The 15,254-nt window shown below is 49.1% G+C and overlaps 1 protein-coding gene across 4 annotated transcripts in view; it reads left to right on the top strand.

Moving 5' to 3' along the window:
• The window catches only part of LPP (LIM domain containing preferred translocation partner in lipoma), a 425,329-nt gene that overhangs the window by 159,850 nt on the left and 250,225 nt on the right, over positions 1-15,254 (top strand). For 3 of the 4 annotated variants that reach the window (XM_014607111.3, XM_019499042.2, XM_019499043.2), the window contains one exon: positions 3,800-4,001. The exons of the other annotated variant lie outside the window; for it this stretch is intronic. In XM_014607111.3, the coding sequence (XP_014462597.1) occupies positions 3,809-4,001 (193 nt within the window). In that variant the 5' untranslated portion in view covers positions 3,800-3,808. The remainder of the gene's footprint in view (positions 1-3,799; positions 4,002-15,254) is intronic. 4 annotated transcript variants of the gene reach the window in all.

The raw sequence follows: 15,254 nt of genomic DNA on the forward strand, positions 1-15,254 counted from the left end.
AATAGGTCCAGGGAGGTGATACTTCCCCTCTATCGGGCGCTGGTCAGACCGCAGTTGGAGTACTGCGTGCAATTCTGGGCGCCGCACTTCAAGAAGGATGCGGATAACCTGGAGAGGGTCCAGAGAAGGGCAACTCGTATGGTCAAGGGCCTGCAGACCAAGCCCTACGAGGAGAGACTAGAGAAACTGGACCTTTTCAGCCTCCGCAAGAGAAGGTTGAGAGGCGACCTTGTGGCTGCCTATAAGTTCATCACGGGGGCACAGAAGGGAATTGGTGAGGATTTATTCACCAAGGCGCCCCCGGGGGTTACAAGAAACAATGGCCACAAGCTAGCAGAGAGCAGATTTAGACTGGACATCAGGAAGAACTTCTTCACAGTTCGAGTGGCCAAGGTCTGGAATGGGCTCCCAGGGGAGGTGGTGCTCTCCCCTACCCTGGGGGTCTTCAAGAGGAGGTTAGACGAGTATCTAGCTGGGGTCATTTAGACCCAACACTCTTTCCTGCTTATGCAGGGGGTCGGACTCGATGATCTATTGAGGTCCCTTCCGACCCTAACATCTATGAATCTATGAATCTGTTGAGGTCCCGTCTGACCCTAGAAACTATGAATCTAGATAGATAGATAGATAGATAGATATAACTATACAGATATACATACATACATATCTATATCTATACATGTATAGGTATAGATAGATATAGATAATGTACATCTATTTGTCTCCATCTAGATATAGATATACATATAGATAGATATACATTACCTATATCTATATATGCATATCTGTATCTCTCTATATCCAGCTATCTAGATAGATATAGATATACATATATATATACATATATATATATATATAGATATACATATCTATAGCTATCTAGCTAGATAGATACTGAGTATCTATCTAGCTAGATAGATATGCAGTATCTAGCTAGATAGCTATAGATATGCAGTACCTAGCTAGCTAGATGGATAGATAGAGTGTCTGTCTGTCTGTCTATCTATCTGTCTGTCTGTCTATCTGTCTATCTATCTGTCTGTCTGTCTATCTGTCTACTCTCACCTAGTGCAGCGTGCTGCTCAAGGCAGTCTTGTCCCTGCCTTAAACCATCCCAGACACAAGTTTGTCTCCCCTGCTTGTAATAGCTTGCAATGGCAGAGATTTCACCGTCTTTCCAGATCCCCCGTTCCAGGGCTTAGCAAGTCTCAACATGCAAAGCTTATTTCATTTTGTATTTCATACCCTCTCCATCCAGAAGTTCACCTGACTTACCTCACCTGTTTCTCCCATCGCTTCTTGTCCTCTCCCCAGTAGAAATAGAAAACGGTGGATCACCATCTCTGTTCACCCGCCCTTTTAGTGTTTGAAAAGTGTTACTAAATTCCTCCCTCTTTTCCTTTCTTCCCTAGATTAAGTAATGCCCATTTCTTTTCAACCCTCTGTCCATTTTTTAGGCCCAGTTCAGCTGTCCTGCCAGGCTTTATTTCTCCATCCGCGGAGGTCCTTGTGTTAACGTGGTGCTTTCCCCGCTGGAAGCATTACGGTGGAAGTGGCTCTGGGCCGAGGGGGAGATCCAGAAAGCTTGCACCCAAAATGGGACCTTTACTGCCACAAGCCATGACACGGGCTGAGCAGTGACCTGTAGGGATGCTGCGGACAGCCTGGTAATTGGGATTCTCACATTACCCATTGGCGTGACTTTATTCCCAAACGGCAAATCACTGAGTTGAGACAGGCCGAGGCTCCCTCCTGCACTCTCTGTCCCTCTCTCTGCCCCCTGTGACCCGTGATTTAAACTCTGCCATTTCTTCTCCTCGGTGGCCAGGGTAAGTCAGAATAGCTCGGGTCTGAAAACTTGACTTACCCGGTGATATTTATGAGGAAATAGATGAAGATGCAACGTCTAGAAGCATCAGATGGTGACAGGCTTAAATCAGCTTCCAGATGTGTCGCCTTCCTGTTCGAACATTTCCTATCACACTTGGATCTGTCTGCAGAAGTTGCCTTTTCTTTTCTTTTTTTTGCAACGTGAGAAGCTTGCAAACGGCAGCTGTAAACTTTGCAATCCCGAGAATACGCCGAGTTGGCAGGCATCTGGTGCGGCAGCTGAGTTCTCCAGCAGCACCAGTGAGGACATGCTTGGTTTCCAGTCCAGGGGTAGATAGATGGCAGAGGTGGCGGTAGCAGCTTCCCGCTCACTTCCAGCTTGGAAGGGCTGCCCTTTAGCAGACGATATGCAACTGCTGTTCCTGGCTCCAGAAAAGACCTCCTCGGGAGACGTTCAAACAGATTTCCCGCGTGCACGGCCACGGGGCCTCTGCCTGGGTCGGGGTAGTTAGCTATATCGCCGCAGGGTTCGGTAATGATTTCCCTCCCCTGGAAGCCTTTGCACCCACTCACTCCGCCGCCCCTTTGCACTGATTAATACGTTCATTTGCAGGGAGATCGTGGCTGGCCGTGCGTGCCAGCTCCGTCGGAAGGTGCTTGCAGCTGCAGCTAGAAGGCAGCTTTCTTTGCAAACCCGGCAGCGACTCTGGTGTGTCTTGTTGCTCACAGCTGGAAACACTTTTTACACAACAGCGATCGGAGGATGCCATCCCTGGCCCCACACTCCCCTTTGCACGCTGATCCTTCCCCGTGCATTGTGGTTCAAAAGAGCCTCCCTGAGCAGAGTCTCTGGAGCCTGCTGCCAGCTCGAATCCTTCTAACCTAAATGGGGGGAGTGTGAAACACCAGCAACGGGGCGCAGGGTGCAACTAGTGACGCCTTCCCTCTTCACCGGAGTGGATGACAGGGAATTAGTAAAGGGATACAGGGCTTTCGCCGCCTCGCTGCAGCTCCGATCCAGTTTAGGGGGCATAATGACTGAAATAGTTGCCATCTCCTGGCTGTCCAAAAGCCAGTGCAAAGTGCATTTGTTCATCGCAGTGGAGCCCCCGATGAACTGGGTACCGCTTTTCAAATGTCCCCGTGACTCGTTTTCCACTTGAAGGCTTTGGTTTGTGCGTTGAGACACCAGAGGGGGGCTGCTTTTCGGAGAGGGCGCCCTGCGCTTCCAGAAAAACGGTGCGTTTTAGGAAGTCTTGAATTGACCATCCAAAATCGGTGGCATCTGGAATCATTCATCACCCCTGAAAACCTTGTCCTTATCCCTTTGCACTTAGTGCTGTAGTGATGAATAGCCCCTCAAGACTCAGGTGAAGGAAGGGGCATTTTCCCCAAGTTAAAGGCACTGAGGGTTTCAGGGGCTTTTCCAAGGGGCACAAGAGACCACAGCTGGATTGTAAACCCCCAGTTTGCAAGTCCTGGTGTAGTACTGGATGCACAAGGCCATGGCCTTCCTTCCCGGGACAGCGAGCGCCCACACACTTGGCACAGGGGTTGCACCTGATCACCTTTTTTGGCAGTTTTATTGAGGCAGATAAGACGTGAATGGGCTGTGGACACCGAATGAAGCCTTTGACCCAAGAACTCACATTTCAGTGGGGGAAGATGCCTCCGTGTTGTCCTGTCTACTGGTCTTGACTCCAATCTGGAGAGGAGGGTTGACAGCTGGTTGTAATCGTTTCCCCTTTTTCTCTGCTGCGAATGCCAGTGATCTAACCACCGTCTCCGATAGCCTGTCCAGGGGATGAATAAACCGCTGCCCATTCCTAGCCATACATTTAAAATGCAAGGTGCATGCATTCAAGGTGTGTGTCTATTTTAATTACACAAGTTAGCAAAAGCAAAGGTTGGCGTTTTCACATTCAAGGCTAAGGTGCATGTTGCCTGTTTGTTTTTCCCCTCCGCTCAGATCTGAATCATGTCTCACCCATCCTGGCTCCCGCCGAAGAGCACTGGCGAGCCCGTTGGCCACGTGACTGCACGAATGGAGACCACGCATGCTTTTGGGACCCCCAGCATCTCGGTGTCCTCCCAGCAGATGCCGAAGAAGTTTGCCCCCGTTGTTGCTCCGAAACCAAAGTACAATCCCTACAAGCCGCCAGGAGGGGATGGTAAGAGACTCTTGGGAGAGAGTGGGAAGGGCAGGGGGTTCTCCGTGTCGAGGCTCGATGAGGTGAGATGCAAAACCCTGCGCCACCATAGGCGCGTCTCAGCACGGGGGCGAATGGTCTGCATCCAAACTGTTGACCTCAACCCTTATATAACACGACCTTGAGTTGCTCTTGATTGGTGACCCTTGATTTATCTGCTTTAAGAGCAATTCAGATGAAAAGAAACTTCAGGTCTCTCTTGCAGGCGTTCCTTCCAGCCATGCCAACTTCAAATAAATAGCATCAACGTGGGCCCCTTTTTCTTTTCTTCCGACATCGCATCCCGAAGGCCGGCGCTTCCCGTGATGTTCGTTCACTAGGCGTGTGCCAGCTCGGAGGGGCCCAAAGATTAGTGACGGGGAGGATTTAGGGTTTTTCGTGTGGATGCAGCGTAAGTACTTAGCACAGGTGATGCAGGATCTGGGACGCGGACGGATTAGGGTGGGTGTTTGCCAAACTGCTCTGCAAACACCTGCTGGATTAATTCAGCGTGTCTAGACCCCCATTCCCTTACTGACACACATTTCAGAACATGCAGTGTTTTAATCCGGTAATTACCGTATTGTCTCGCATACGATACACCCCCACAATAAAATGCACACGTTCTCTTTGAAAGCAGGGGAGGAAAACTTTCCGTGCAGTAATATAACTGAGTAGAAGCAGCTAGGAAGCCGTCTGTGGATCCCATGCAGAGTTACTTTTGCTTTCACGCAGGAGGCGCTTTAGCAGCGGGAACTGCTTTTACCGTAATTCCTTGCTTGTGATTTTCATTGTAATTTCCAGGAGCTGTTTTTAAAAGAAAAAAAAAAAGTGTGCTGTGTGTGAGAAAATGGGGCGTTTTGTATCCAAAAAAATTCAGCCCGTGTCTGTAACACGCCGGCACTTTATATAATCTTCTTTAAATAGCGTCCGTAAGACGTAATGTTCTCTCTTGTTCAATCAGACCGGAAGAGGACCGTGGTGCTGTAGTGCAGGAAAGCGAAACCTCAGATTGGAAATATTTTTCCATCACTGTTTGCTATGGAATAATACATCCTTGAAGGCACTTAAAAGTTCAGGGTGCCCAGTACATTGGAGGAGACCATTTTTTTCCTCCCGTGCCTTCCCCGACTTTGTGCCTTTGGGGGTCACGTGGTCACTTTGCAAGTCTCGATGGCGAGCGGTGGCAGGGACCCCTATTCAGGGAACAGCTTAGCGATTTGACGGTCGTCTCTGCAGCTTAAACTAATCCACTTTCAAAAGGTGACACAGAGGCTCGCTGTACTGCTTCTAGTTCATGTCAGCAGCCAGTCCAAACCCATTAGCCCAATCATATATAAACATAAGAACATTAGACTGCTGGGATCCAGGAGAGACGGGGGGACAATATTTAGCCCATCACGCTTCATTCCCTTTTTATTGCTCCATCTTCTCCTTGATGCTTTCTAATTGTTTCTTCGGTGACCGCTGTTGTTCTTTTGTTTCAACAATGGAGCCTGGGAGACCATTGCAAGTGTGGATGGGTCCCCGTGCAAACCAGCCGCCTAGTCATCCTGCCTGGATTTTTCTTTCCGTCTCCCGCGGGCCTCCCTTCGTGCTAGCTGAGGAATGGGGACCGTGGGAGCCGCGGCTGCTGTGTGCCCTCTGATTATTTCAACACCCCGTCCCCCATCCTCAAACTCAAATTTACTTTATTTTCTTAAGCTTTGCTAGGAGCTCACTGAGCAGTTATTTGTCTAAGGCAATGGCTCTCAGTCTTAGACTCAAGGCACCCCTGGATAGACTTGAAGGAAAATGTCAGTGTTTAGTTTTCACTTTGTTTGCCTACAGAAAAAATAATAGAGCATTTTTTTTTTCCTATTGCAAAAAACCCACAGCTGTGGATTCCTGGTTGAAATCTCTGGGTTTATCTTGCGAACGGTGTTTGCACACCTACTGCCGGTATAGTGTGGCACCCTTGTAAGGATCCTGGGGCGCTCTGGTTGCAAATCACTGCTTCGATGCAAAAGGGGAGGTACTCAGACTGGCAGAAAGAGGACCCAGAATAGTTCTGGCTGTATCGGGGGCCCCGAATCTGGCTGTATCAGGGGCCCACAAACCTTTCCTGCCTGATCCATGCTGTGGAAGTCAGTCGAGCACTAGAAGTAGACGGTATCAGGGAGTTTTTTCTGGGACGGCAGGAAATGCTGCTTTCCGTGCTTGCTCCGGACTATTCCTTCTGTATCATTTGGGGAGCAGCATCCACAGGATTTTGGCCTCCCAAGTCAGGGGCCTAAACCATGTCTCCCTTGGAGGCTCACGCTGCATTTCCCCATGGCACAATGCAGAGTTCAGGTGCAAGGTTCGAACAGCAGGGCCCAGATCTCTCTTCTGCAGCCACCCCGTTTTTGGGCTCACTCATCCGGGTGCCAGCACTTAGCACTGACTCTCTGTGAGGTGCGTAGTCCTGCTCATTAAGTGCCGTGAGCCTGTTTGGGGTCACAGCCTTAGTGTGGGACTAAGAGGGGTAGTCCTGCTGGCGGCGTGACCCCAGGTTGCCTCCCATTTGCATCTCGGACCTGCTCATCCTGCATACGGGTGCTGCTTTCAAGTGCAGGGGCAAACTCATCTGGCCCCGTGGGCCAGATCCAGGGCATGGGGACAGTCCACAGGCCAAATCTGGATGATGGAGCCGGGTCATCTGGCCTGTAGGGTTGCTTGCGAAGCCCGCAGTTTGGTGGCAGGAGCAGCTTTGGCTCCTGCGGTTTCAAGAACCACAGCAATCAACACTGCGGCCACCAAATGTCCAGCCCTGCCGGCCAGATGACACGGCTCCATGCCCAGGATCTGGCCCATGGCATCCCGGGTTTTGCTGTGACTTGCACATGTGTCCTCCCCTCTCCAACCTACCTTTCTTTCCTTCCCAAGTCAAAAGCCCTGGGTGTGCCGGGAAAGCTCTTACAAGATATCAAGCAGAAATAAGCATTAAAAAAAAAATATATATATTTGAAGGATTTAAAAGGAAAAAAAATAGAAGCTGCCAGTGGTTTTCGAAATATCACTGTAATTTGATTGGAAGCAATTAAGATGTGTGCGTCTGTAGGCTGTGTACGCGCGAGCGTTTCCCTCCACCCCGGGCTGCTGTTTGGTACGTGGGCTTCTTCTGGGTTGTTTTCAACCGAACGAGTTTGTTCAGCGGGACCGGTTCGATGAGGGATGGCGAAGGGCTGCAGCAGTCACAACCGGGGTCTGCTTTTCCGCAGCGCTTAGCTCCTTATTGCAACACGGTTTTCCAAAGGGAGCCAGCACCTTGCACAGAGAAACCCTTTGGAAGATGGCACCGCTTCATTTCAATGCCTTCTGGGCGGCCGTCTCCCTGCACAGACACCTGGCAGTTGTTCTGCTGGGTTTCGTTCCTCAGAGCAGGTGTGGGAACTGGTCTTCTCCTAGCTCGGGGGGTTTCTCGGTGGAGGATTCCTGTTATAAAAGCTGGGAGCGTGGACAGAGAGCACCCCTTCATGTCACGTTCTCATTGGTAGCGCGTTATCCCCACATCCCTTTTTTCTTTGGGCTGCTTAGCATGCGACGATGAAAACTTCAGTATGCTTTTCATTGCTGGAAATTAACAGCAAGGCTCTGTGATCTTCAGGTTTTCTTCAGTGATCGTTTCTCCTCGCTCCATCACTGCCCAGCTGAGTGCCCCTTAGGTTACCCAGAGGTGGTGCAGCCTCCATCCTTGGAGGGTTTGAAGTCAAAACCTTAGCTGGGATGATGTAGTCGAGGCTGGTCCTGCTTTGAGCAGGGAGTTGGACTAGATGTGACCTCCTGACGTCCCTCCCAACCTGTATTTTCTATGATCTATGATTTCCTGGTTACTGCTCCCTTGCTGCCACTTCTTTTCCCTTCCTAGAGTGTCTTTTGTCCTTTGGCTGTGCAGCACCTTGTCTCCTTGGCAGGTTACAGGACCGCGCAGAAGGCCATTGGTTTGCACTAGGCGGCGTGATGAGGGTTGGAGGGGAAATCCGATAGCTGAAGTCACCTGCATTGCAGAGATCTGTCACACACCTGCACTACCAGATCTTGGGTATATCTGAACCAGAGACATGTACCTAAAAGAAAAAATAAAATCCTCCTAGAAGCCATATGTAGGGACCTTACTTGCCTTCCCACTGTATTGGCCAGCTTCTAGTGTGTTTGCACTAGTGTATCTCAATCTGCGGGTGGTCCCTGGGACAAATGGGTTGTGGTGGGTGGTGTCACATGTTCCCTTGCAGGGTTTGCAAACCATGGGGATGTTGTAAAGTATTAAAATTAGAAGATGTTAGGAGATGGTCCTCTTCTGAAAGGAAATAATTTTGCAATGCAACAAGGGCATCTAACCCATGTAAAACTGCTGGAACATATATCTACTCATGTTTTATTACCTGTATTTAACATGTACTAACTTTAGTAACATGCCCATGGCTTGCAACCTGTGCAAGTGAACATGTGACACCCTTTTGGTCATTTGAATCCTGATTCTTGCCTTGCATACCCTGTGGAGAGCAGAAGCAACCCTCATGGTGTTATGCTGCTCTCAGGAGACCGAAGGCATAGATACCTTCCTGCATCTCACGGGGGTAAGCAGGAACATCTTTGCAAATACGTCTCCATAATTGCAAAGGTCAGGCCCTTTACAAATGTGCTGACCTCAGGTATTCCCAACCTCAGAAATCTCCCCAAGCCCTAAAATGGGCTTAAAATGAATGTAAATTTAAGTATTACGTTGTTTGGTGTCTGCATGTGTTCCTGACCCCGTAACTTTTTGGGTTCAAACAAAACCGAGAAACTTTTATTGAGGAGAACAAACTTCAGTACCATGACTCCAGCTTCTACAGCTTTCAGGAAGAAAGGCCCAGTATTGTGAGACACGGCAATACAACCCTTACTGTGGCAGAGCTGCATGAACGTGAATTGGGCCGAGCCCTCGGGCTCCAGCTGTGCGTCTGCGCAGTGCCTCCGTGGTGTCCGGGAGGGAAGGCACATAACCACCTAATGGGCTGCTCTCCCTGGCACGTGCTGGCTGGTCGCTTGGAGGCTAATCTGCCCCCAGTCTACCCCTTCTGTAAAGGGATTGATGCATCCCAGTCCACTTGTAAATAATTAAGCATTGTAATGTGGTTTTCAAGCTGCTAATGAGCACCTGGTGCTGATGGGAGTGCTACCAGCTCGGAGGGCAGGGGGAGTAGGAGAGTCCTCCACAGAGGGAAAGCAGCTGGGCACGGGCTCTCTGCATAGACTGCAGAAGAGACCACCATTAGCAGGAGGGTGGCAAAGGTGGGGATGCCTGCAGCTGTGGGTGTGGACCCCTCGGACCGGATAAATGCAACCGAGCTTATCTGACCCCCTGCCCCTTCCCTCCATTGGGCTGCTGTGAAGGGTCCACATCTGGCTGGCAGAGAGGGTCTTGTGGGTGGAGGGTCCAGATGTGGAGCACATAGCCTCCAAGGGAGCATGCCTTCTGCTGTGGGGGGGACCTGGGAAAGTCCTTTCTTGTGTTCCCATGGGGCTGTTTGGTGCCTAGTGAGATCCTCTGCAGGGGATACGGTTTGAGTGGTGGAGACCCAGGTGGACCCTCGGGTGAAACCAAGGCAGAAGGCACATGAAAGGCCGCGTCTGCGACCACAAAAGGGCACGGAAGAGCAGAGCACTTTCCTGCCCTCCAGGTTTCGTACTATCCAGAGGTTGAGAGATGTGCTCCCCATTTAAACTCCCCTGATTTAGGATCCATTGCCTTTTTTTTTTTCTTCCTCTCTCGGAGGCACTTTGCAAAATGAGACACCTTAGCTCATGGCTCAGCTTCGCTGGAGATGTCGTAATTACCACTGCTGATGTCTTTTCCTTGTACCTGGCACCCTTGGCAAATACAATGCCAGCAAAAGCAGGAGCAGTTAACATGGGGGTTTAATAATAGCAACTAAATGAGCAGATGAGAACTGAAGCAGATGCTTTTTTCTTCCTTTTCGCTACCTTTTTGGTGGGGCGGGGCTCGGGTTTGGCAAGCAAAGAAAGAGCGTGTGCGTGCTGGTTTTAAATCCTCATTCTGGAGTGTAGATTTGGGACGCGGGAGGAGAACCAAGCGAGCAGGGGTGCGGACGTGGGGTACCACCTTGGGTCACCTCCATCCCTGCTGATGCGGGTCTTGGAGCGACGATGCTTGCCAGTCTTGTTGCTCACGGTCTCCTGCATAGCGGTTGCTAGTGAGCAGACACTGCCTTGGATCCCAGCACGTGAACCATCAGCCTGATTTATTATTATTATTATTTTTACTTGTCTCCAAAGATGCTTCGTGACACTCATGTACAAGAGCAGCTGTCGGGATCCGGGTCTTGGTTGTGAAGCCGGGGGGTGGATTTATTGGAATATGCTCTAGGAATGGGAGCATCTCTCAGCTCCCAGAGGCCAGGCGGCGTTCGGGGCTGCTGTTGATGTGGGGCAGAGACCTGCAGGGTGGTATTTGTGCTCCTGTACATCCCCTTCCTTCCTGTGGGTCTGCACCGCGGGGTGGCCAAGGGGGGCCTTGGCTCCTGGAGGAGTTCTTTCATGCAGGAGAGAAATAGGAGGTCCTATGGAAATAGGTCCTATAGAAATAGGAGGTCGACCAAGAGCCCTGTATCCCACACCATAAAGTCATGCTGTCAACCTATAATTCCCAGGAGCTTCGATCACTTCTTGTCCCAGATGGTTAGCACGGTGTCATCGGCCGCTGGGTTGCGTCTCCCAGCATTTTAGAGGTGGAAGCGACAGGTCTATTTTCTGCAAAAAACCCCTTGTCCCCTTCCATTTCCAGGCATGGTCCACGTAGCTCTCAGAATTGGGCTTATGATCTGTCAAGCATTGCGGGCTCACGGGGTTGGAAAAATGCCACTGAATGGTGAGATATTGCCGCTCCTGCTGTTGCTAATCATCATCCTGCTAACGAATGTCATTGTTGCTGTGCTGAAGCAAACCCCAAAATTAGCTCTTTCCTTTCTGAAGCAAGCCATTCGAAAAGGAATTATATTGGGAAACCAATATATATTAAAAAAGAGGAAAAAAAATCTTTCCCCTCCCTCCTGTTATTCTACGTAATTCTCTTAATGAAAGCAACCGAGCCGATGCAACGGAAACGATTTATCCGGTCGTCGGAGCTGCGCCTTCCATGAGCTATTGCCAAATAAAGCCCGCAACATTAGCAACAAAATGAGACCCCAGTTCCCTTTATGGTGGTTTTGGCCACCTTCTGCACTAGAGTATTAAAATAATAATAATAAAAAAAAATAGCCAGAAATAATCAGGAAGGCAGGGGGGTTCCTCATTAAGGGACCGTTCAGATCCAGTTCTGAGCAGTCGTTCGGAAGTCTCCATTGATTTCCCTCTAATGACATCCTCTTCCCCGTGGGTTAGGAACCAAATGAAACCAGTTGGAGATTAGTGGTCGTTCGTACTTGCATAACGAAGGGTTGAAACTGGCCCTTAGCAACTGGAGCTGCTTCGTGCAGCCTGGAAGCCCGTTTTTGGGGGGGGTCTTTACCCCTTTTCTCGCCTGCTAACCGGTCGTCTCTCTTTATCTCTTCCTAGCCCGCCTCCGTAATGCAGCGGGGTTTTAAGTCACGACTGCAGCTCCCGGGGGTAACAACGTAACTCTAGGAGTTGTGTCCCACTGATTTAATTGTGGTCATTCCAGAATCAGGTGTTATTAATTAGCGTGAGTAACGATATCCAAATCTGGTTCATCGTTATAGAGGAATGCATAGGTCTACAGCTCTTGGCTTTGCTTTCAAGATGATCGTAAATGTGGAAGGTAGGGCTCCAGCCTTTGGCTTTGCTTTCAGGGTGAGCATGTTCTTTGAAATATCACCCTGATAATGGTATCGGGGAAGAGGAGACATAAAACAGGTGCATAAAAACGATTGCTGAACCAATATACTTATCTGTAGTTCACCAAATGTCAAGTCAAGCAGCCAGTCTTTATTAATGATTTTAACTATGTTTTGCTAGAATTACACGTATTGAACTTTCTGAGACCCCGGGACATATCGCTACCTGCTTGGGAGCTTACTTGAACTGATACCTAGCCTTGTTTTTCATTTTGGTGAATGGAGTCACACTTTTCTGTGTTTGGTTTAATAAAGCCAGTGTTATAGTCTTCGGCAGGTAATTTTTTTCCAGGCTGCTTTTTCTCTCCTCCCTTCCCTCCCTCTCTCTCTTTCTCTTTTTCCCCCATGTCTGTCTGTCTGTTCTTTCAAGACGCTGTATTTAATTTTTCCACTTCATTATTTCAAGCTTTGAATAGTGATTCATCTATGCAGTGGCCTGTGCTGTGAACCACAATAGTTTGGGTAGAAGAAAGAAAGAAGGAAGAAAAAAAAAAATCTGACATACACTGGAATGGAAAGAAGCCATCTTTTTATAACTCAAATTGCAAACATCTGTCATTGACTATATTAAACCTACTTTTAAAAGATAATGTTTGCTCTCCGTGTATTTATAAAGGCTGCTGCGCCTGAACAAAGTGAGAGAGTAACATTAATGCTGAAATAGCTTTAATTCAAGGAGGCAGCACTTGTCCCTTTTATTTTAATCTAAAACATGTAGCCTTCACCAGATGCCGGTCTGTTAAATAATAATTGTTATATGACAATTAACACGCGAGTAAAATCTCTTTTATTTTTTTGTCCTTGCTCACTCTATGCAGCTCTTCTGCTCTTTGCAAACCTCACTGCTATAACAAAGGATTATATATATGTGTGTATATATATATTTTTTTTTTCCCTTCCCTTCCTAAAGCTTTTTATGTGCTAGACAGAGTGCTGCTAAGTCAGAGCAACCAATAAATGTCTATTGGATTATATTATAGGTTGGTTTAATAAAAGGTTAGAAGAATGAATGAGCAGCACACGAAGCCACAAAAACTGTACTTGTGGCTAAAGAGCAGGCTTTTTTGGCAGCAGCTACTCCGGATACCCAATTGCAATTTGGAGTCCATCTACAAGACATGAAATATTCTCCTTCGAAGCGCAGTCGGTGGAGGTGCCCCGGGGAGACGGCTCGGGGTACAGGGCGCTTTTGCAAATGGCTCATCCCAAGGACGAGTGGGTTGTCACGGCGTTCGGTCACCGACTCGGGTGGACCGCATCGGGAGTCCAGCTTGGTTTCTTATCAATGGGGATTGCTGTCAGATGCTTCCCTCTTCTGTTCATTTGCATCCAGGCTGGAAGGTCTTGGGAAAGGCTCCAGATTTTAAGCGGGCAGTGCAGATTCACCTGTAGCGATGCACTTGGGTAAGCCCCGTCCCGCCACGGCATGGTTTCAGAGCTGGGATTCACCTGTCTGCTATTGCCGTGGTCCCTAGTCACGGTCCAGGGACCCCCAGGTGCAAGGTGCTGTACAGACACAATAGAAAAATGGTCCTTGCCCCAGGAACTCAAAGCCTACATATGAAGCAACAGGTAACAGATACAGGTAGATGTGGGGGGGAGCACAAGGAAACCATGACGTGCCACTGGGCAGTATGAATAAATAATCATTTAAGAAATAAAATGAGGCACAAGACAGAGGTTGATGGAGGAACGGGAAAGGAAGCAGAGCGGGTTTCTCTGCGATCTCAGGAAAGACCTCACAACCATACAGCAGCGAGGCAGTGGCATCGCCTGAGCACAGGAGCCGTGAAATCGTCTTCGCTGGAGGTTTTCGAGAAGAGGCTTGGTAAGCATTGGTCTGGGCTGATTTAGGAGTAGCCGTCCTGCATCCGTGCAGGGGATCGGACCGGAGGACCAGTCAGGACCCTCTGGGTCCCATTTGACCCTGTGATGCTGTGTGGCTTTGGGGACTTGGCAGGGGGGAGAGCTTGGGAGAAAGCATGCAAATACTTAAAAAATTGATACGGGGCGTAAGGGCGGCTGGAACGATGGTCTGGGTGGAAGCAGGAGTCGACCTTTTGATAGCCAGTGGGAGGTGGTCGGTCAGGTGCATGCTTTCTTCCAGACTGGGAAGGGCCCTGAGAAAAGTCACCTTCTCATAAAGGCTCAGTTCCCTTTTCCAGGCTTAATCTGAAATTAGGACCATGTGAGTATGGATCTCCTGACTAGCATCAGCGGTAAAACCCCAGCCCCACAGGGGAGTTTTGCAGCTGATGTCTCTGGGGGCCAGGACTTCACCCTGGTCCCAGCGGGGTGGAGGACCAGTTTGCCCAGTTCCCTGTTCAGGATCTGGAATAGTAAGTAGTGAGTGGAGCATGGTAGGAAAACCCTCTGCAAGGATCTGGGGAGCGCGATAACACCTGGAGAGAGGAGAGGTGAGTGGAAGGGGTATAACTAAGAGTCCCAAGGTCTGATTCGGCACAGAAAGGTGTAGCCTGATGGCAGGAAAAACTCCCCAGCTGTGGGACTAGTTAGAGAGAAGATGGGTCTCCTACCACCTGATGCACCAATGGGCATGGCTGAAGCCCTTATTTGAAGAAACATCATTTATATTTTTCAGAGTGTTTCACCGAACTTTCAGGGTTTTCCTCTTTCAAAATTATTCAGCTCCTGTGTACTCTGATTTTATGATAATGATTTTTTTTGAGCATACTTCCCCATCAAAAAAAAAGCAACGCTTTTTTCCTGGGGGACGGGGAAAAAAAGGAACATTTTTGCGGAACTCAAAAAATATATTTACGAGCAGCTCATTCAAATTGATCTGCAATGAAAAAGTCCCAAATGGACCGTAGGGAATAGCATTAAACTGGCTGGAAGGTGAGGGCAGAGCCGTAGGACCCGCCTTGGCCTTTTTCATCTCTGGCTTCAATGATGCTTTGTCTAAGGCAGGGTTTACATCTGGAGTAGGCTCGGTGAGGACCAAATGTGCTGGATTGGCTTAAAATGATGGATATCAGGGACAGCAAATTCCTTGCTGTCCAAAACTGGAATTTTCTCTGTTCACTTGTGCACTAGCGGGGACTTGAGTGTTATTATCAGATGGTCTACTAGGACGTAGTGAACTAAGCTCTTCCTTTAGCGGAAGCTAAGGTTTTAATTTTCCAGGCAGGTGCATCATACTGATTGCTGCCTTGTGCATGTACAAGAGAGGTGGTGGACTCTCCATCCTTGGAGGTTTTGAAGACCCGGCTAAACCTTGTGCAAGGGTCATCCTCGGCAGCTTTTAAGTGCAGGTTAGATGAGCACTTGTCTGGGTTGGTTTGGGCAGGGCTGGTCCTGCCTGCAGGGTTGGTGACCTCCGGAGGGCCCAGCCAGC

Source organism: Alligator mississippiensis, chromosome 7 (assembly GCF_030867095.1).
Source record: "Alligator mississippiensis isolate rAllMis1 chromosome 7, rAllMis1, whole genome shotgun sequence".
Taxonomy (NCBI): Eukaryota; Metazoa; Chordata; order Crocodylia; family Alligatoridae; genus Alligator; species Alligator mississippiensis.